A 21,594-nucleotide genomic window follows, 5' to 3' on the forward strand; every position below is an offset into this window, starting at 1 on the left:
CCTGATCACTAACTGAATGTGAATTACTTAATCTCCCAGGTGTGACTGCCTCCTGAAACAAAGCGTCCAGGTAACTCTCCCCCTCCTGGATGTGCCGCAGTGTTTGAAGCTCAAATTCCAGATCATCAACTCTGAGCCAGAGTTCTTCCAGCAACCAACACTTGCTGCAGATGTGGTCACTGCCATTCACAATGGGATCAGCCAGCTCCCACATCATACAGCTACAGCACATCACCTGCCCAGCCATGTCTGCTTAGTTAATTACTTTATTACTTTGTATACGTTTGAGTTTAAGTGCTTTCTGATACCTCTCTGCTGTAGTCTTTTTCTAAAAACCAATTAATAGATCTATCTTTATGAGAAACCTCTTCCATTCCTGGTGTTAGCCTTGTGAACCTTCTCCAGACTGCCTCCAATGCCTGGATATCTTTCCTTACTGTTCATGATATCTTACCAAAATTGTTCACAGTATTCCAGCTGTGGTCTGACTAGTTCCTTGTACAGTTTTTTTTTACAAGATCTCCTTATTTTCACACTCCATCCCCTTTGAAACTTAAATTCAATGTGTCTTCAATATTACTTCCTGAACTTGGCTGATGGATTTTTGTGATTCATACATGAGGGCCCTAAAATATTCCTTGCTGCACTTTTCTGCAGTCTTTCACCATTTAACTAATATTCAGCCCTTCTATTCTTCCTGCAAAAATGCATCATTTCACATTTTCTCACATGATATTCCATCTGCCAAGTTTTTACCCATTCACATAATCTAGATATATTCCCTGAGCAGACTGTTTTTCTCATCCTCATTATTTACCTTCCCACCTGGTTTTGTGTCATCTGCAAACCCGGAGATAGTAAGTTCACTTCGCTCATTGAGTTGTGAATAAATATTTTAAAATAACTGCGGACCCAAGCAAGGATCCTTATGTACCTCCACTAGTTGCATGTTGCCATCCTGAAAAAGCCTCCTTTACTCCAACTCTGTTTTCTAATAGTTAGCCAATCATCTATCCATACTTATGTAGTACCCACAACATCACATGCTCTTATTGCATTCGCTAGCCGTATGTGTGGTAGCTTATTGAACCTCTTTTATGGAAATCCAAATTTATTACATCTATTTTAGTCACTAAACTTCAATCTCCCAACTTCTAATCAATATTTTGTAATCAGCCTTCCCAATCTGCAGCCAGTCATTTGCAATAGTCATTACACACAATGTACAGTCCCTAAGTTGTCATGTACACACTCTTCAAATCTCAATTCTGCAGTTACCTCATTCTAATGTCCTGTATTTTGTAGTCAGCAGGTTTCAATCTTCAGGCACCACGCTCACCAAAATCCTCCATACTTCTATTCTGACAGTGTCATGTCGAAGGCTGCACTCAGTGCACAACCACCCATCTGAAATCAGTCTATCAATGCCATCCTTCAGTCACTGCACAAATGGCAGTTGTCTGTCATTATGCATGGACAGTCTGCACTAAGCACACAAGTTTAATCCTTGCTGAGGGAGAAGCTTCTTTTACCTGTTCAAATGATCTCAACAAGAGGAAGGGAAGTATTTTCTCCTCACCACTGCCCAACATCCAAAATGTTAACAACTAGAAAAGCACAACACAGACCATTGCAATAGTCACACTTTTCCCACCACCCATTTCACATATTCATTCATGAGGCACCATTGGATAGGTGGTGATAAGCTGTCTTCTTAAACAATTGAGGTGTAGAGACACCCACAGTGTTGTTAAGGAGGGAATTCAAGGAAATTAACCCAGTGACAGTGAAAGAACAACTACAGAGTTCCAAATTAGAATGGCATGTGACTTTAGGTGGGGGATTGGTGTTTCCATGAGTTACTGCCCTTGTTCTTCTAGATGGCAGCAGTTGCAGATCTGGAAGCTGCCATTGAAGGACTCCTTGTTACTCCAGTGTATCGTTTAGATGGTACACACTTCTGTCACCCTGCATTGTGGTTGAAGGAATGTGAAACATTCCACCACACTCCTGACTTGGGCCTTATAGATGATGGACAGGCTTTGGGGAGTTATGGTACTATTCATAGCCTCTAATCTGCTCTTTCAGCCACAGTATTTATATGGTTAGTCTAGTTTAGTTACTGGTCAATGGTAACCCCAAAGATGTTGTTAGTGGGGCTTTTAGCAATGATGATGTAAGGGTCAGATTCTCTCTTATTGGAGACAGTCATTTGTGTGGCGTGACTGCTACTTGTTAGTTATTAACCCTGGATATTGCCCAGGGCTTGCTGCAAATGGACATGGATTGCTTCGGTATCTGGAGAGTGGCAAATTGTGCTAAATATTGTGCAATCATTGGTGTACATCCCTACTCTGACCTTAGCATGGAGAGAAGATCATTGACGTTGAGCCTGGAACACTACCCTGAGGAACTACTGCTGTGATATCCTGAGATGTTTGATCTTCAACAACCACAGCTATCTTCCTTTGTACTCAGTATGAGTCCAACTAGTGGAGAGATTTCCTCTTGACTTCCAATAATCTCTGTTTTGCAAGAGCTCTTTAATGTCATACCCAGATGATGTTAAGCACAATCACTCTCTCCTCAGCTCTGGAGTTAAACTCCTTTGCCCATGTTTGGAACATGGCTGTAATCAGGTGAGGAGCTGAGTGGGCATGGAGGAACCCAAACTGAGGATCAGTGAGCAGTTATTCCTTTGCAAGTGCCAGTATTCAGTGCTGAGTGTTTCACAGCAGTAGGAGGAACTGCGGTCAACGGTGGGGGGGGGGGGGAGGAGAACATAGCGAGGGATGTGAGAATCTTGATAGAGAAGCCATGGGGAGAATGACCACCTGGGGGTAGACCTTTGAAGGTATTAGGATAAAATGAGGACTGCTGGGGATCAGAGTCAAAAAGTGCGGTGCTCGAAAAGCACAGCCAGCCAGGCAGCATCCAAGGAGCAGGAGAGTCAACGTTTCGAGCATAAGCTCTTCATCAGGAATGTGAGAGTAGGTAGACCTTTGAGGGAGGTACTCCCCCCCCAACTTCGTGTGAGGTTTGAGCAGGTTGACGTGATAGAATGCTCCTCATCCCTCAATTCTTCCCATAAGCTTCAAAACTGAGGTTGGCTAAGAACTGGACATTGTGGCTAATAATTAGCCATGCAATTGAGGACTTCAACTGGGATGAGAATGCCTGGGCTGCCCTAGGTCTTGCCCGTCCCAATAACATTTCAAAAACATCCGTGGTTAGGGGAGAGAAAGAGTGATGGCAGGAAGGCCATCAGGTATTTTACAGGATGTCCAGCCTACAAACCTAGGAGACATAAAATCTTCCACCAAGTGCTCCTTTGATACTGACATTCCAGAGCCTTGGAATTGCTAAGCCCCTGCTGTTTCCCTACTCCCTTTGCCTGTCTGAGCTGAAAATTGAGAACAAGCTCAGATGGAGGAAGTTGACATTAAATGATGATCATGAAACAGCCAAGAAGCCTGTTTTTCAGGCTGGGCAGGAAATGGAGAAATGTTCTTATCTAACAGTAAGAAATGAAAAAGATGCTTGAAAATAGCAGGGGTTTTCTGATGTGGTGGAATTCAATGTTCGGTATTCAGTGTGGGATTTAATCCCACTTTTAGAGAGAGATACAGTATTTCCACCTGGCAAAGTTTATACACAAGTGCTTACCTGCTTAATCATCAGTGCGATGTTCTTAAGTAGGTACATATTTGTTTATTTTAAATGAGCACATGCCTAAAATAATAAACAGAAGAATGCAGTAACAATGCATTAAGAATCCTTAGGTGAAGACTACTGTTCTTAATCTAAATACTTTTGATATAATATTACCATCTCTGCATTGTTCAGTGGTTGAGCTGTGACCAGCTTTTCAGCCTCATTTTAAAAGTTGTACAACCATAACACAGTGGAATGCGTAATCCTTGACTATCATAACCTCACATTATATGCTTAAAAGGATGTGTTTATGTTGGTATTCAAAGGGATTAACCATGGATACAATTACCTCCAATAGTGTAGGAAAGAGTGGTGAGAGTAGGAAAGTATGGGTTTTTGGCCCTAAGTTATGCCAGAGGAATACAAAGTACTTGGAGATACCTCTTTTGTTGGTTCTAATTTACGTCAACCAATTGGATTTTTAAGTACAAAGCGGTCAAACATGCTAATGTGAACAATCTAGGAAAGGAAGGTGAAGCTGTGGAGCTAGGGTTCTTGTAGTACAGTGGTAGTGTCCCTACCTCTAAGCCAGAAGATTTAGGTTCAAGTACCACCTACTCCAGAGGTGCATTATCTCTGAACAGGTTGATTAGGAAAACGCAATGAATTTTGGGAATTTGCACAGAAACTACAAAATCATTTTTGCAGAAAATGGGCAGGTCAGTGACAAGTGAAATTTAATATGACAATACAGTACATTGAAGAAACAAAAAACCAGCTTCCTAAATGCTTTAATGCAAGCCTTTCCAGATTATTTGACTAAGGCACAGAGCTATGTGTTCATTCATGCCTCACATGAACAATTGCATGCCCTTGTCAATTATTGTTGGTTTGTGTGACATTGTTACTGTTCCTTGGACACATGGCAACTTTCCAAAGCCTACACTAAATCATGCTAGAAAATCACCAGGACTTTAATAACAAATACGGCTGAATCTTACTTTTTTGAAAAGTTTAGCTGGGAGAGTTGTATCACATTTTCTAAGAAGGTTTTTCACATAACACCGAAAAAGTATCTTACCAAACTCACCTCAATAATTACCTATCCCACTCCCGATTCTTGACCCCTTACCTCATGCTGTTCCTGAAGCAAGTCACCACTCAGTAATATCTGCCTAAAGATCAGTGTCTCTACCACTCACACCATCTTTAAGAAGTTGCTGTGTACCCAGACAAATGTTGATAATCCAGTATTGTACCTCACGGCTGCCATTCTCTCACCCTGGTCTCTGTTTAATCACCAGGCCACACACTGTACAAGTCATTAGATCCCATCTAAATCACCCTCTCCAAGTCACTGCTGCTCTGTCCCAATACCCACTGTAGACTGGGATCTTATCATAGTCCAGTAGAAGCACACCACATACAGGCAAGTAAGTGGAAATTCCAAACATGAGTTTTCTCTTTATAATCATCAAAAGGGAACATAAAGAAAACAAATGGAGGCTGATGTGTGCCTACCCAATTGTCTGCTGCACCTAGCTCTCATCTGCTGGAAGCATCTGCCTGGCTTGTACTGCCTGATTCAGCTAAATTCTGTCAGGCACAAGGAGAGCTTCCTCCTCCCCAGTGTCCTCATCTTCCTCCATGGAACAGCTCCCTATCCCACAGTTTGTCAGGGTCCAGCACATTGCCTGCTCCAATTGTTGAGACCATAGCATATTGGGAAGATGAGGCAGCCTCTGTCTGGACTACACTGGCCTCCCTTTCCTCGGGCCCTGCTCCAGTATAATTCTGTCACGGTGTCCTGGGACTTAGGGAGCCCGTGTTGGTAGTTCACCTTACTCAAAGTCATAATACTCTGGACCTCCTGTGGACCCTACACCATGCACACAAGTTCTGTGGCTGTCCTCTGCCTGTGCTGGGTGCTCCTCATCCTCTGCAGTAGCCTGCTGCTGCTCTTGAGCTTACCGTCAGCTCTGGTCGTCCTGCATCAGCCTACGCCTTCTTGGGAAGGCAACCACCATGACAGATATGCCACATGCAGCAGGGCACCAGGACTGTCAGTAGGAACACAAGGGGCGAGAGAGGTTCTTGAACCTCCGAACAGTCAGTGGTAGCATACATTTTCATGCTTTCGCCCTTCAAACTGACATCACCCGTCCAGATGTTGTTACAGCATTCCCAGTTGCTGTTAGCATCTATAAAATGAAAAGTAATGACAAGGATTGCAGCTTGCTGCGAACAGTGTCAACACCAGACCCCAGCTGATCTCCAGGTGCCTTTTACCAATGTCCCCATTGTACCTCGCACCAGCTGACAGCCCATTTATACCCATCCTGCAATGTGGAGACACAACTTATTCAACTTCGCCACCCTGACCCCTTCAACCCTGGCATTACACCTTAATAATGTCTAGCCTGTTCATCTGTGTTCCCACTGCAGAGACCACTGGAGTGGTCACTGCCACTGATCCTCAATCCATAGCCTACCATGCCCATCAATGTTCTTTTGTGTACCTCCCATATTCCTGCAGATGCTCCTGTCATTGTGTCTCTACCTGGCTAAATGCCTCTATTTTACACCTCCCCCTCCCCAACAACCTTTTTGTTATCAAAAGAAACACTGCACTGGTTCTTCAAACAAGTATCATTACCTTGAGCCCATCTTCTGCTTTCTCCTCCATACTCCCACAAATTATTGCTATCCAAATAATCCTCCAATGCTCCCATGAAGACCTGAATTGAACCTTCACCACATTTCCAGGCAGTGCATTCCATACTCTAATGACTCGCTGTGTGAAAGAGATTTTTCTCACATCACCCTTCCTTTATTTGCACATCTTTAAGTCTATTCCCTCTCTTGCCTTGATGTTTTATGAGTGGGAACAGCTATTCCTAATTTACTTTTTTCCAGCCTGCTCACAATTTTGTAAACCTCCATCAAATCTTCTCCCAGTCTGCTTCTGCCAAGGGAGAACAGTCCCAACTTCTTCATACTGTCCTCACAACTAAAGTTTCTCATTCCCAGAACCATTCTCAGAAATGCCTCAAAAGGACATCTCATCCACTTCCCCTCAACTCCCACCATAGTCCACATCTCCCAGACCTCTATAAGGTCCCATCCACAGCCCTTTCTTGCACAGATGCTCTGAAATAAAACAATTCACTCAAGGTGATTGGTGCTAAGTCAATCAAATTAAGACTGCAGCTTTACACTAGTTAACAATTAGCACTAAGCAGACAAATCCATCTGTTCAGATCCTTTGATTGCTTTTTGTTTGTGGTAGCTCTCACAAATGATAGAAGGGGAGCTATGCTCTGCCAGTTGACGGCTAATTGGAAATCACATTGATTTTCTTCACTGTGCAAAGGAACAGCTAAATCAAATCTGCGACTGCACAGTAACTGTATCATTCACCCACAGGTTTCAAACTTTTTGAAATACAGACCCATCTTTAAGAAGTCAATCTGCAAAGCAAATAGACTTTATCCACGTGATTGGGAAACCTCAACACACATCTAAATGCATGGTAGTGAGTCTCGATGACACAACCGATCTTTGCTAGAGTTATTCTGCGACAACAAATTGCTAAATCAGTATCTCAGAATGTACACTATGTGTTTCCAATGCTTGGGTGTGCTTGGAGGAGCATAAACTGGTTAGCCATTAACTGCATTATTTTGTTTTGACTCAACTGCTTCATACTGTTTTAAAAAAAAAGCCATAGCCCAAACTGATGTGGAAAGAAGGCCACGTTGAAGACAGCATCTTTTTCAAAATAAAATCTGTTTTAAAGCCAAGAAAGACAATATATTGAAAATGATGAATTGCTGATTGTAGTATGTAGTTGCACATGATGCAATTGTTTGGCCTACTGACATTGATAGACAGAAAAATGTTAGTAATACCTCTGCAATTTTCTGATAAATTGCATACTTCATGAGGTCCCATTGGTGGTCCAGGGCCTCAAAATACCACCTCAAGTCTTTTCTGTTTTAAAATATTGATTGGCATTCAAAGTATTGGATGAATCCCCTTGCATATGGAGAGTACTGGAAATATAATTATCATTAATAGTGTTCACAACATTGTTTTTTAAATTTATTCACAGGATGTGGGCTTCACTGACTTAATCCAGCACTTATTGCCCAGAGAGCAGTTAAGAGTCAACCACATTGCTGGGGTCTAGAGTCACATGTAGGTCCATTGCCAGAACAAACCACAGCTCCTATTGGAGGAACAACACCTTTTCCTCTTCCTGGGCACCCTACAGCCTGGAGGACTCAACATTGAGTTTTTCAATTTCAAATAACCTCCCTCCCCAACCCCCGACTCCCTTCTCAGCACCCCATCCCCTTCCACTGCTCCCTGCCACCAACTGGATTCATTCCTCCCAATGACCAACCAAGTTGTACAATCTACGTGTCTTCACCTATCCTCACTTCACCACTAAAGGGTGTGCCCCCGCCATCCCCTTTATCTGCAGCTACCCCCACACCCACCCTCAGTCTTGAAGAAGGATTACACCTGAAACATTGACTTCTGCACCTCCTGATACTGCCTGGTTTGCTGTGTTCTTCCAGCCTCCTGACTGTCCACTTTGGATTCCAGCATCTGCAGTTATTTTTGTCTCAAACCCATGAGGATGGCAGTTTCCTTCCCTAAAGGATATTAGTGAACCAGATGGGTTCTTCTGACAATCAACAACATATTCCTGGTCATCATTAGACTCCTAATTCCATTTTTTAAAATTCAAGTTCCAAATCTGCCATGGTGGGATTCAAACCTGAATCCTCAGAACAATGGCTGAGCTTCTAGATTAACAGTCCAGAGACAACACCACGAGGCTATTCCTAAGCAGTATGTTAATCTTTCAAGGTTCTAGGACATGGGGAATTGTACCTGGAAGACATGTACCTGTAACAGTCATATGGATTACATTGCTAAAGCTGTGGGCAATGTCTGGTTGGAATTATATTCAGTTTCAGGTACAGTCTCAAATATGGAGGTTCCCACACTGAAAGGGTTAATGAATAAAGTGTTTTCACAAGCTTTGCCAAAAACAACTCTGTTTCAAAGTCCAAACAACATCTATTTTAGTCACATAGGAATCTCTTATCTCCACCAGTACATTACACCCATGTAATTTAATGCCACCCAATGAAATATTCAATTCTGACTCAGTTGAATTTATTCTCTTCCAGCTAGTTCAAAGTCCCTTTGCTTTTTAATATGGATTTTTCTCTCCTTTTGTGGTTCCCCATACCATCCTCTTACTTGTCTGTAGTTATCTCTATCTGATTAAAAGATGGTGCAGTAGAACAGTTAAATTAGTTATCCAAGCATTCTCTACTACCCTGTTGGCGGTGATATTTTTATTGTAAATTTAACATATTTTTACAAGTTTACAAATTTAAAAAATTGATATACAATTAAATCTTTAATAAATAATAACCAAAATTTATCAAACAAAAAAAAGATACCGAGAAACCAAAACTCAACTAACTACTAATCTAACCTACAACTAACCAGAGTGGAGGGGGTGATTCTTGATGTTCACTTGATAAACTTTCTCTGATGGTTAACAGTAGCAAAAGGAGGAGAGGAGTCATTTTGACTTCAGGCAATATTCATTACTGAGTACTCAATATTATCATACTCAATACTAAAAGTTTACATCTCTTCAAATTATCATATGCTTTCATGATCCTGCTGTGTGTGTGGAAATCTTTTGCATAAACAATTGTCTGAAAACTAGCTATCATTGGGTACTCATCCATGAAGTTAATGCTTAAGACCAATTACGTCTGTATTGTTCATGTTTGTACACATACGTCAGTGTCATAGGAACAATTTGTCTACAATATAATTCAAACAGCTCCACCCTATCTATTTTTTCTTCTTGAAATCCTTGCATACAGAAACACCTTTGATCATCTTCAATGATTACAATTGTCAGATACATTTCAAACTACCATTCAGATATTCCCCAGAGCTCATTAATTCACAATGCCTTCTGGTTATGAAGAAGCAATTCTATTTGAACATCAAAATCCCCAATGGCTTTTCCTTTTCCTATCTCTATAATCTCCTATGGTTCTCTGAGATAATTGCATTTCTCTAAATGGGGGACCATTCAGTTGCCAGACCATCCCAGCACCTTTGTGGAAGAGAGGTCTTTGGTTTTGTTGGGACAATTTAAGTTCAACATCTTATTTGTTTGCTTGAAATGCAACTGTGCAGTACTGAACTGCTTTTGTGTCAATATATACAAAGAGATTTTTATGAATAAATATATTTTTGAAATAAAGAAAAAGCAGACTGTGTTCAATCACAAGATAATACGTTATTTCTGGAAGATTACCTCATTGGATGGAATTTCCCTTGGGGGTGGGAGGGATCCAGGAGTGCAGGTGAGTGGTAGTAAGTAATTGGGAAATCACAAACCAAACCTTTCTGTATTTGTTCACACATACTGTCAATATTAATTAATTTTAAATGTAAGTGATAATTTCATTAGCATACACTGAACATGAAGCTCAGCGACAGTCTGGTTTGAGAATCTAAGGAAAACATGGGACTCAAATTTATTTTTCTTTTAGTTATTTGTTCCTGGGATGTGTGTGTCTCTAGCTGGGCCAGCATTTATAATCCCTCAAGAGGTTGGTGCTTTCTTAGCTGCAGCCTGTGTGTTGAAGGCATTTCCACAGTGTTGTTAGTGAAGGGATCTTGCCTATGGTGACAAAGGAATGGTGACTTGGAGAGAAGCCTATAAGTGGTGCTCGAATGAAACTGTTGCCTTTCTCCTTCTAGACTTGGGAGATTTTCTTTATTTGGGAAAATTAAAACATAAGCAAATGAGCCATTGTAAATGCATAAAGTTTCAAAACATTCAACTGTGAAAACTTCTCTATTCTTCAGCTGAGCTGTAAAATGGCACTTTTTTTTAATTCATGAAGAAGCATCAGAAAAATGACTTATTCCCAGCTAAATCTTCATGTTTTAAAACTGTGGGCATGCAGGAAATTCACATGTACTGCTTTTTTAGCTTGACATATTCATAGCCATTGTATTGAGGCGAGATGCAATGGCTGGCAGGAATTCTAGTATAGACACAATGTGCAAAATTACTCCCTCTGAACCATAACTAATCTGTGATTCTGTGAACTAATACACCCTCTGAGGTAACTGCATTGTTCTAAATCTGACCTTTTGTGCTTGCACAATCATAACTGCTTCATCACTGCTGGCTTTGCTTTCAGATGTCTGGCTCTAAGCTCTGGAATTCCTGCTCTTAACCTCTGTGCTTCCACCTCATTTTTCTTTTTTAAGATACCTCCTGAAAGCTACAACTTAGAACTTGGTCAACTGAAACTATCCTTTGGTGGCTTATTTTATTATGTTCTTGTGAAGACTCTTGAGGTATTTGGTTGCATTAAAGGTGCTATATAAATGAAAGATGTTGTTATTGCAGTACAATATTAGGCAGTTGAGATTGTGGAACAAAACTGCAGTGTTTTAGCCCGGACCATAACAGCGAATGAAATAGCTTATCAAAGCACTCAGATCCTATCTATGCATCACATCTTTCAATATCCCTCATACATGGTCATTTCAATTAAAATTGAGGGAATTCATACTTAGATCTGTTCCTCCATTGCAGTGGGCTTGAGTGGGCATATTGACAGAGCTAGTCTCTAGTAATTAATTTATGAATTTATTTTCTTGAGAAACCATTCCTCCTGCTTTCCCATCACTGTGTGTTAAAACTGGTAACTAGATGGAACAACAGGATGCTTGTTTGATGCAACAGGCTCTGTCTCTTCATTTAATGCGAACAGGAAGTATTGCAAAATTATTCTTCAGATAGCTTAACATGTTCCACTGAGAAGTAATATCTACATTACAGATGCATTCTACTCCAACATGTATTGTGTAAGATTTCTGAGTATATTAACTTGCAAGTACGTACATTCCTGGATATGTTGCATAATAATAGCCTGATTCACTGAAATTTAATACTGTTGTATAAACTTGTTGATTTCCTTTCGTAGTCAGTACTCAGTGAGTGGGAGGGGCTGTATGAGGTGAAAGTAAGAATCATTTGATCCAGGTAAAAGGGGAAGGAATGGGAAAGGATGATGGGAAAGAGGTGGATGGAGAAATCAGAAAGGGTTGAGAGGGGGAGAAACATGGACGGAGTGAGGAAAACATGGACAAAATTGAAGGAGGGGGAGAGTGAGGAATGAGGATGAAACAGAAGTGTTTTCTCTAGACCTTTTTTGAATGTGAAGGCAATTTCTGTAAGTGTGCATTCACTGTTGAACTTCTTGTGTGGTTGCGCACGTTCTGTAAGTTAAAGGGGATGATGTAGGCACTTAAGAAATTTTTTGGCATGACTGGAAAAGAGGGAAGGTGGAGGGAGAAGGAAAGGCAGAGAAAGACAGGAAACTCTTTAAAGGAGGTCTATCAGAGATAGAATGAATGTCCATCAATCTCTGATTTTTTTCCTCCAATCACCTTTTCCTTTATAAATTCCCATTTTTCTTCTGAGTAGGGTGTCCAGTTGCTCTTGACTCAGGAGAGAATTGGTTTTCCTATGGGCATAACCTGGCATTGAGGTTTTCAATGCACATTGAGATGCAACAGTATAACTCAGTCAACATTTTTAACATATTGCAAAGGAAAATAAGAAATGAGAAAGGCCAGTCATCCCATTGGGTTCCTCTTTCTAGCCTACCCTACAAAGTGCAGCACTCGACTCCATTTATTCAATCTCCCAAAGGAAGATTAAACAATGTCTAAACAACAGGAAAACAAGAACCAAGGAATCTAACAGTAGGAATCACATTACATCTTACTCAAGTGCAGCAAGCTTCATTCCATTGGTGACTTTCCCAGGATCTCGATAGGATTGGGAAAATGAGCTCGAAATTTCCTTGGTGCTGCCGGAGTGCAGCAGGAATATTGTTTATCCATATAAATAGTTCCCATTGCTCTTCTGGAAAAGGGGCAATGGGCTGGGAAGGGGGAGGCTGAGGAAATGCTTGTCCATTGTGTCAGGTCTTTGGGTTTTCTCAGGAGGCACTTTCATGAATTCAGCCTCAGCAGTCACTCTTGCAAGCAGAAGTAGACAATTATGAAATTCAGGATTCAAAAGAGAGAATTCTGATTCTGCGTGCCACAGTCACTGGAATGCGTCACAAGCTGCCAATGTCAATGTCAAAAAGTAGAATTAATATGTGCTCTGACACTCTAAAACAGTGAATAGTTTTATTAAGGTAAAGGAATAACACAGTGAATCAGAATTCTTACTATCCTCTTCAATGCACTGTCAAACAGCCATCCATTAAAACTTGCCTTATCCCCAAGATGGAAAGGGGCAAACTCAAAACTATTCGGGCAATCTTTTCTAGAATTCTTCTGGTGTGTTACAGTAAATTTGACATGGGAGCTATTAGTTTTGTGACTGTACAAGTAATCGAGAGGCCCAGGTCATGTTCTGGGGGCCAGGTTTGAATTCCACCTCAGCAGGTGATAACGCTTGAATTCTATAGATATCTGGAATTAAAAGTCTAACCATGGCGTTGTTCATTGTCATGAAAACCCCTCTGTCATCACTAAGACCTTTAGGGAAACTACTATTCTTCTCTCATCTTGCCAATATGTGACTCCAGACCATCCCATTCTCAATGATGGGGGAGCCCAGCACATTAGGGTAAAAGATAAGACTGAAGCGTTCTCAGCAATCTTCAGTGAGAAGTTCTGACTGGAAGATCTGTTATAATTTCCTCCAGACATCCCAGCATTGCATTTCAGTCTTCAGCCAATTCTATTCTCTCCACATGACATCGAGGAGCACTGGATACTGCAAAGGCTATGGTCCTTAAGAATATTCTGACTATAGAACCGAAGATTTGCGCTCTATAACTTGCTGTATTCTTAGCCAAGCTGATCAAGTACAGCTACAACGTTGGTGTCTATCTGACAACATGGAAAATTGTCCTGTACACAAAAAGCAGGACAAATCCAACCAGGCTCAATCAGTCTATTCTTGATCATCAATAAAGGAGCAGCAGTTGCTCATCAATATCCTGCTCAGTTCTGTCAGGGTCAGTAAGCTCCTGACCTTAGTTCAGCCTTGGTCCAACGTGAACAAAAAAGTTGATTTCCAGAGGTGAAGGTGGAGTGACTGCCCTTGACATCAAGGGCATATTTGATCAAGTGTGGTATCAAGGAGCCCTAGCAAACTGGAATCAATGGGAACCATGGAGAAGAATCTCTGTTGTTTAGAGTCAAACTGGGCACATAGGAAGATGGTTGTGGTTATTGGAGGTCAGTCAATTCATCTCCAGGACATCTCTGCAGGAGTTCCTCAGAAAAATGTCCGAGGCCCAAACATCTTCAGCTGCTTCATCAATGACCTTCCCCTGATAAGGTCAGAAGTGAAGACATTTGCTGATGATTACACCATGTTCAGCACCATATGTGACTCCTCACATACTGAAGCAGTCCATATACAAATGCAACAAGGCCTGGGCAGGATCTAGGTTTGGGCTGACAAGCGGCAAGAAATGTTCATGTCACATGAGTGCCAACAAAATAGAATCTAACTATCAGTTCTTGACAGTTAGTGACATGACCATCATTGAATTCCAATATAAATACCTTGGGGGTTATCATTGACCAGAAACTAAACTAAACCAGTCATACAAGTAATTTGGCTATAACAGCAGGTCAGAGGCTAGGAATGTTTGGAAGTTACCTCCTGACTCCCAAAGCCTGTATACCATCCACAAGGCACAAGTCAGGAGTGTGATGAAATACTCCCCACTTGCCTGAATGAGTGCAGCACCAATAACACTCAAGAAACTTGACACCACCCAGGGCAAGCAGCTCACTTAATTGACACCACATCCACAAATATGCAATGCTACTGCACATCAGGGATGAAGGCAGCAGTATGCACTAATTGTAAGATGCCCTGTTTAAATTCACCAAGGCTTCTTAGGCAGCACTTTCCAAACACACGACCAGTTCCCTCTAAAAGGACACGGGCAGCAGATACATAGGAAGACCACCATCTGCAAATTCCCTTCCAAGCCAGTCACCATCCAACTTGGAAATATTTCACCATTCCTTCACTGTTGTGGTTCAAAGTCCTGGAATTCCCTCCCTAATGACATTGTTGGTCAAACAGCAACACATGAACTGCAGTCCAGCCAGTGGTGCCCACTTCCCATGCTAGATTCAAAAACCTTGGCTCCACCTGTTGCACTGTTAAAGTGGAAAAAGCTCTGAGAAGCTTTCTGTCTGGGAGCCATAAGTCACATATGAACTAAATCAATGAAGCATATGTAGTCATTGGTGAGTCACTGTCACTGAGTAGTCTATCAAAAAGGATAATAAGGAATCAATTAACGTCTCCCTTTCTCAAAGGTCTCACAATACAGCTGTCTTTCAAACCCACAATGTCACAATGGGCCCTGCTTCTCCGATCTGTCCAAGCACAGGTTGAAGTCACCTTTGCACCCAAGTCTGATACCTAAGGTCAGTAACTCATTTCTTGATGCAAATCATGAAATAATTACCAATGGCAATGAAGCACAATTACAGTATTTGAAAATAGTTATCACATTAGACATTCCATTGTGCTCTCTTTAACAGTCTTTGAAAACACACTGCAGCCTGTCCAACTGAAAAGTGAGCTGTTTGAGAAACACTTTCTTTTCTCTTTATATTTTAACCCTTCACGTGCTGATTCCAGAGTGGAGAATCTCCACCATAAGTTCATGAAAACCATAAATTTGGTTATCTATAATGACAATTATTTTCATTGTCTTCAGCTGCCTTTTTTAACCTTTGTAAGAGACTTAACCACCATACAATGTCCCATTGGTCACTCTACACGTAAAAACCATGGCAGCAACCATTGATTTCAATTGAATGGAACTTCAGTTCATTGCACTGGTGACATTTTGGTTACCAAAACCACTCCCTCCCCCAGTGTGACAGATCTTACTGGTAGTACCAAGTTTAAGAACATTTTCCCCTTAATGGAAAGCATGAGCTTGGCTCAACAGCAAGCACTCTCACTTCAGTCTCAGAAAGCAATAGCATAAAATCCCAATTATCTTGTCCTTCAGCACAACTTTGAGGAAATGCAGAACTGTGGGAGTGCCTATCCACCAACGGTTGTGAAGGATTTCATGCACAGAATCTTTTCTCAACCAACACCATCAATAACCCAGGTTCAAGTCCTACCTGCTATGAGAAATTGTGGACTGGCTGCTGGAGATCAGAGTTGAGAGTGTGGTGTGGGAAAAGCACAGCAGGTCAGGCAGCATCCTAGGAGCAGGAAGATCGATGTTTCGGGCATAAGTACTCCTGCTCCTGTTGCTTGACCTGCTGTGCTTTTCCAGCACCACACTCTTGACTCAAGTCCTACCTGATTTAGAGATGTGCGATAACACCTCTGAACAGGTTGATTAGAAAAACATCTAACTTCTTTGCTACCACATTTAGATTAGATTACTCACTGTGTGGAAACAGGCCCTTCGGCCCAACAAGTCCACACTGACCCTCCGAAGAGCAACCCAACCAGACCCATTCCCCTACATTTACTCCTTCATCTAACACTACGGGCAATTTAGCATGGCCAATTCACCTAACCTGCACCTATCCATATTGAAACAATAACTAAACAAGCAAAAAGTGGGATGGGGTACTTTCCTCTTTCCTGAATGAGTGGGGTCCAACTACACTGCAGAGGCTCAACAGTATTTAAAACAAAACCAACATCTTGATCAATACCTCATCAATGAACGTCACCCTTCTCTTCCACTGTCATTGGCACACAGTGGCAGCAGTGGAAACCATCTTTCAGATGTAGATTGAAGCAACTCACCAAGACACATTTCAAAACTCCTTCAAATACACACACTCTCTATCATATAGAGGGACAAGGGAAACACATACATGGGAATGCTACGTCTGCAAGTTATCCATCATTGGCTGGGGCATAACTTTCTGACTTCCCTTACTAACAATACTGATGGCGCACTGGCACCAAACAGGCAGCAGTAAAAGGCAACTCTTTGCAATGCTCTGCAATGTTCATATCTCAACAAGCAATAAAATAAACGTCTAAGTAATGTGTGCTGTTCAAAGTTCTTTGAGATCTGATAAGGTGCCATATTTAAAAGCAATTTCTTTCATTAAGATTGAAATATTATGGAACTGCTCACTGATGCTAACAGCAAGTGATATCAAACTATCCTCCCCAGTTTTCTAATAAACTAATCACAAGTGCTTAATGGTTCATCTGTGATGCAAAGTTGGAAATATTTTGTATGGTGTGCTGTTTTAGAAGGGAATAAATTCCGTCAATGTTTAGTTTTTTTTAAACCTTGCAAGTCTTAGGTTATTTAGTTCTATTAATATCGTTCAGGTTAAATACCTTATACATAGCCATGTTATTAGATTAGATTAGATTACTTACAGTGTGGAAACAGGCCCTTTGGCCCAACAAGTCCACACCGACCCCCTGAAGAGCAACCCACCCAGACTCATTCCCCTACATTTACCCCTTCACCTAACACTACGGGCAATTTAGCCTGGCCAATTCACCTAACCTGCACATTTTGTTTTGGACTATGTTGGACTTGTTGTATGGGGCTTTCAGCATTATAACAACCCAATAACCTAACTCACCTCCAATCTTCATTCAGATTAGAAAAGAAAGGTTAGGAATACTGCAGCAAGTAACTCACCCCCTGAATCCTCACAGTCTCCACCATCTACAAGGCACAGGTGAGAAATGTGATGGAATATGCCCCACTTGCCTGGATGTGCGCAACTCCAATAACACTCAAGAAGCTTGATATTATCCAGCACAAACCATTCCACTTGATTGGCATCACAACCACAAGCATCCATTCTCTTCATCACCAATGCTCTGTAGCAGCAGTATGTACTAGCTGCAAGATGCACCTCAGAAATTCACCAGAGATCCTTAGACAGCAGCTTCCAAATGCACACTCTCTTCCATCTAGAAGGACAAGGGCAATAAACACATGGGAACACCACCACCTGCAAGTTGCTCTCTGAGCCATTCACCAATATATCACCATTCCTTTACTGTTGCTGGGTCAAAATCCTGGAATTCCCTCCTTAAAATGTGTTGTAGATCTACCTACAGCACACTGACTGCAGCAGTTCAAGAAGGAAGCTTACTGCCATTTTTGAGGGCAACTCAGGATGGGTAACAAATGTTATTTCAGCCAGTGACACCCAAGTCCCACAAGTGAATTAAAAAAGCCAAGGCCTCATCTGCTCGCTCAGGCTGATGTAAAGAGATCACATGGTATAATTCAAAGACTATTAGTGGGGGTTCTCCTCAGTTTCCTTTCCAATATTTGTCCCCCAGTCCCACCACAGAAACTGAGTGTCTGGTTATTGTTGTAATGGAACTTTGTTCTGGCTTATTTCCTGCATTGTGTCAATGATTACACTTCAAAGGAACCTCATTGGCTGTATTTCACTTTGAGACATTCAGAGGTTATGGATGGTGCTCTGTAATGGCAAATCTTCTCGAGTTCATTCCTCCATTCAGGATAATTACTTACAACAAAGATCTGCTGTACAGTCAACTCCTTAGAATTTGCGGCATAGTTAACAAAATGTTCTGATTTACTGATTTGCAACATTGGAATATGCTGTAAGTTGTAGGATGCACCATACTCTTGACTACATTACACACAAACTGTCTGATGTTTTAAGGCAACAAGTGAACATTGTATGCACCATCTCAATTGAAGATGTATTGTGGACTTATAACACAGTCCAGTATGTATTACTTATAACTTAATCAAATAAGGATTTTTCATCTTTGCACATTTGTAATGTTTTCTCAGTTTTTGTCAGACCTGATATTCAGGAAATCAACAAAAACAGAGCAGCCGAGTGTGAAAAGACAATAAAGATTGCACTGTCTGATTGAACAGGCAATGATGCTGGAATTGTCTAATTGCAAGTAGACAAAAGGAAATTAAGGGTTGGTTGATGCTGCTGCTCTGTGTTAAATGATCCCCCGTGACAATGCATAAACAACACTGAGGACATGTATGGGATGTAGAAGCAGGATTGGTGTATAATTGAACTGGAAAGAACAGGGAAGGAATAGAGGTCAGGCGAGAGGAAGGAGAAGGATGCATGGAGGAGGATAAGGAAAGAAAGTCAGTGGTCGAAGAGCCATGACAATCTCTCACAATTTCCACCAACTGAGTGGAGGAGAATATTTGCAAAAGTGATTGTCCTTATGCGGCTTGACTTTTTCCTCTCTCATAAACTCCATAATGGGAGCTCTGTGTAAAATCTGTTACGTTTTTATCACTGAGTTGTAACATTCCTCTATACTCTATGTAACCACACTGTGTCTCTGAAGTATAATATTTCTGTATTCCTGGATAATTAAAGGTATTTCACACAATACTCAGCTCTCAGCCAGGCACACCTTAATAGCAAAAACTACATCACGCCTCAAAATACCTGCAGGGCAATTCTGATATGCTCTTATTTTATCATGACTAATGTGAAGTAATCAAGACTCAATTCCAGTTACTGAGTAGGTAGGAAACAAGCAACCAACGCATTTAAAAAGACTCATTTTCCTCAACTTAATTCTGCCAGTAATGTTACTGTCTCGCCTATACATCAAATCCTTTTAAAATATATTTACATTATAAATAGGTTGCAACATTGTTTTTTTCTAAGAATAAAGAAAAATCATAGAATCCCTATAGTGTGGAAGCAGGTCATTCAGCCCATCCAGCCCACGCTGACTCTCCAAAGAGCATTCTAGGTAAAAGTGGGTACTGCAGAAACTGGAGATTCGAGTCAAGATTAAAGTGGTGCTGGAAAAACACAGCAGGTCAGGGAGCATCTGAGGAGCATTCTACTCAGACCCACCTCTATCCCTGCATTTCGCATGACTAATCTACCTAGTCTGCACATCCCTGAATACTATGGTCAATTTTACTGCTGCTAGTCCACCTAACCTGCACATCTTTAGACTGTGGGAGGAAGCCTATGCAGAAACAGGGAGAATGCGCAAATTCTATAGAGATAAACACCCAAGGCTGGCATTGAATCTAGGACCCTAGCACTGTGAGGCAGCAGTGCTCACTACTGAGCCACTGTGCAGCTCCCAATAAATGTATTTAAAGTATGTTAGAGCTCATAATATTTCGAACAGCACACAGTACAGAACCCAAATAATCTCGCCATTCCCCCAGGATTGGACGCTTATCCTGGAGAAGTGCAGAGGAATCTCATGTCTCAATTACATTGGAATCTTCACTGTCCCAGAGTGCCCATGATGTTCCCTAGTGGGCACCAGAGCGTTTAACTTCAATATTACTGTTCCTTCACCATTACTGGAACAAAATGTCCTTCCTTACAGCACTGTCTGTGTGTCAACATCATATGTCCCTCAGTTCGTAAAGATAACAACTACCACCTTCTAAAGAGCATTCCGCAGACTCTGGGGAGTTTGAAGTGTCAGGGAACAGGAGAGTCTGCAGCTGGCTGTAACTAATTCACTTTAAAGATCCACTCTGCTTCTGTAAAAACTAAATGACACCCATCCGTGACTGCAGGCATCGATACTACTGGGGAGTAATAATGAAACAGAGAGAGAGAGAGAGAGATCCCAGCGATAATCAATCACTGTCTGTGGGGGGGATTCATGGCAAAGAGGTGAGCAGGAATTAAGGTTCACAATAAGGTCTGAGTCTCACCTCATGGGGGCAACTGACTTCCAGTGAAGGTTCATCGGAGGTAGCCAGGCAGAGAGCTCCAGGTAGCAGCAGGAACAGCCAGAGCTCAGGCTGCATCTCGCTGAAGGAGGGAGGGTGAAAGAAACTCGCTTCACTTTCGACTGGATGACCCGAGAGCCGGCAATCGCGAATCCCATCTCACCAAAAGCCTGCTCCCATCTCTCTCTCTCACTCACACCCACACAGTATCCGAGCTTTGGCAGATCGCAGCCACACAACGTTCCAGCTGCTCCTTGTCTTGTTGCAAGTCAGGATCCTGTGAAACTCCCAGCGCTTCTGCTCCTTTGACTGGAACAGGTGTCAGTGCTTCCTGCAAGAGGCCGACACTCCCATTCCACTGGGGCCCTCCAGCCTCCAAAACTCACGCTCGGCGAAACGAACGGGGAGCAAAAGGACAACTTCAGAGTCCAATTTCCTGTCCAGGATACCGAATTATAGTACAGAGTGCGTGTTTCAAGAGGAACCTTAGAGGAGGTCCCATTCTTTATCCTCACAGCCAATGATGGAGTGAGGCGGTCTTATTCCTTCCACGGTTCATGTCCTCAATAAAGTGTTTAAAAGATTACATACTGGCAGAGGAATGGTGTACTGGCTGCAATCGCAGGTCAGTGTTCCTTCTTTTTTTTGTAAATATATTTATTAGCAATTTTTTTTAACTTTACAAACATATAAAATTATTGAAAAAAAATCAATCACAAATATCAGTATAATAAAAAGAGAAAAACACAAATTACAATACAACTACTATCTACTAACTATTAACCTACTCTATAATACAAAGCAAACCCTAACACTGTGCAAAGCAACACCAAAAAAAGGAAGATAACCAAAAAAAACTACAAAATACAGAACAGTTATGCTGGGCGCTAGGCTCCCAAATAAAGGAATGGGAGCATTGTATACATACCAGTATTAACTCGGGAGACCCCATCCAGGGCCCAGGGCTTGACAAATCTAATCATCCTGGTTAAACAAACGCCCTAGTTAAGATAATTGACAAATCTATATCCAAATCACTCAAGTAGGGCTGCCATGTCTTGTAAAAATGGTCTGTTGTGTGGTGCACAATGTTCGTGAAAAAGTCCAAGGGAATATGCTC

General features: G+C 41.6%; 1 protein-coding gene across 1 annotated transcript in view; it reads right to left on the bottom strand.

Moving 5' to 3' along the window:
• Positions 1-20,955, bottom strand: part of LOC132822281 (interleukin-17 receptor C-like) — a 70,086-nt gene extending 49,131 nt beyond the window's left edge. The window contains exon 1 of the mRNA XM_060835454.1: positions 20,457-20,955. Coding sequence (XP_060691437.1) covers positions 20,457-20,552 — 96 coding nt within the window. The 5' untranslated portion in view covers positions 20,553-20,955. The remainder of the gene's footprint in view (positions 1-20,456) is intronic.
• Positions 20,956-21,594: the final 639 nt, after the last annotated feature.

This window comes from Hemiscyllium ocellatum, chromosome 14, assembly GCF_020745735.1.
Source record: "Hemiscyllium ocellatum isolate sHemOce1 chromosome 14, sHemOce1.pat.X.cur, whole genome shotgun sequence".
Lineage (NCBI taxonomy): Eukaryota > Metazoa > Chordata > Chondrichthyes > Orectolobiformes > Hemiscylliidae > Hemiscyllium > Hemiscyllium ocellatum.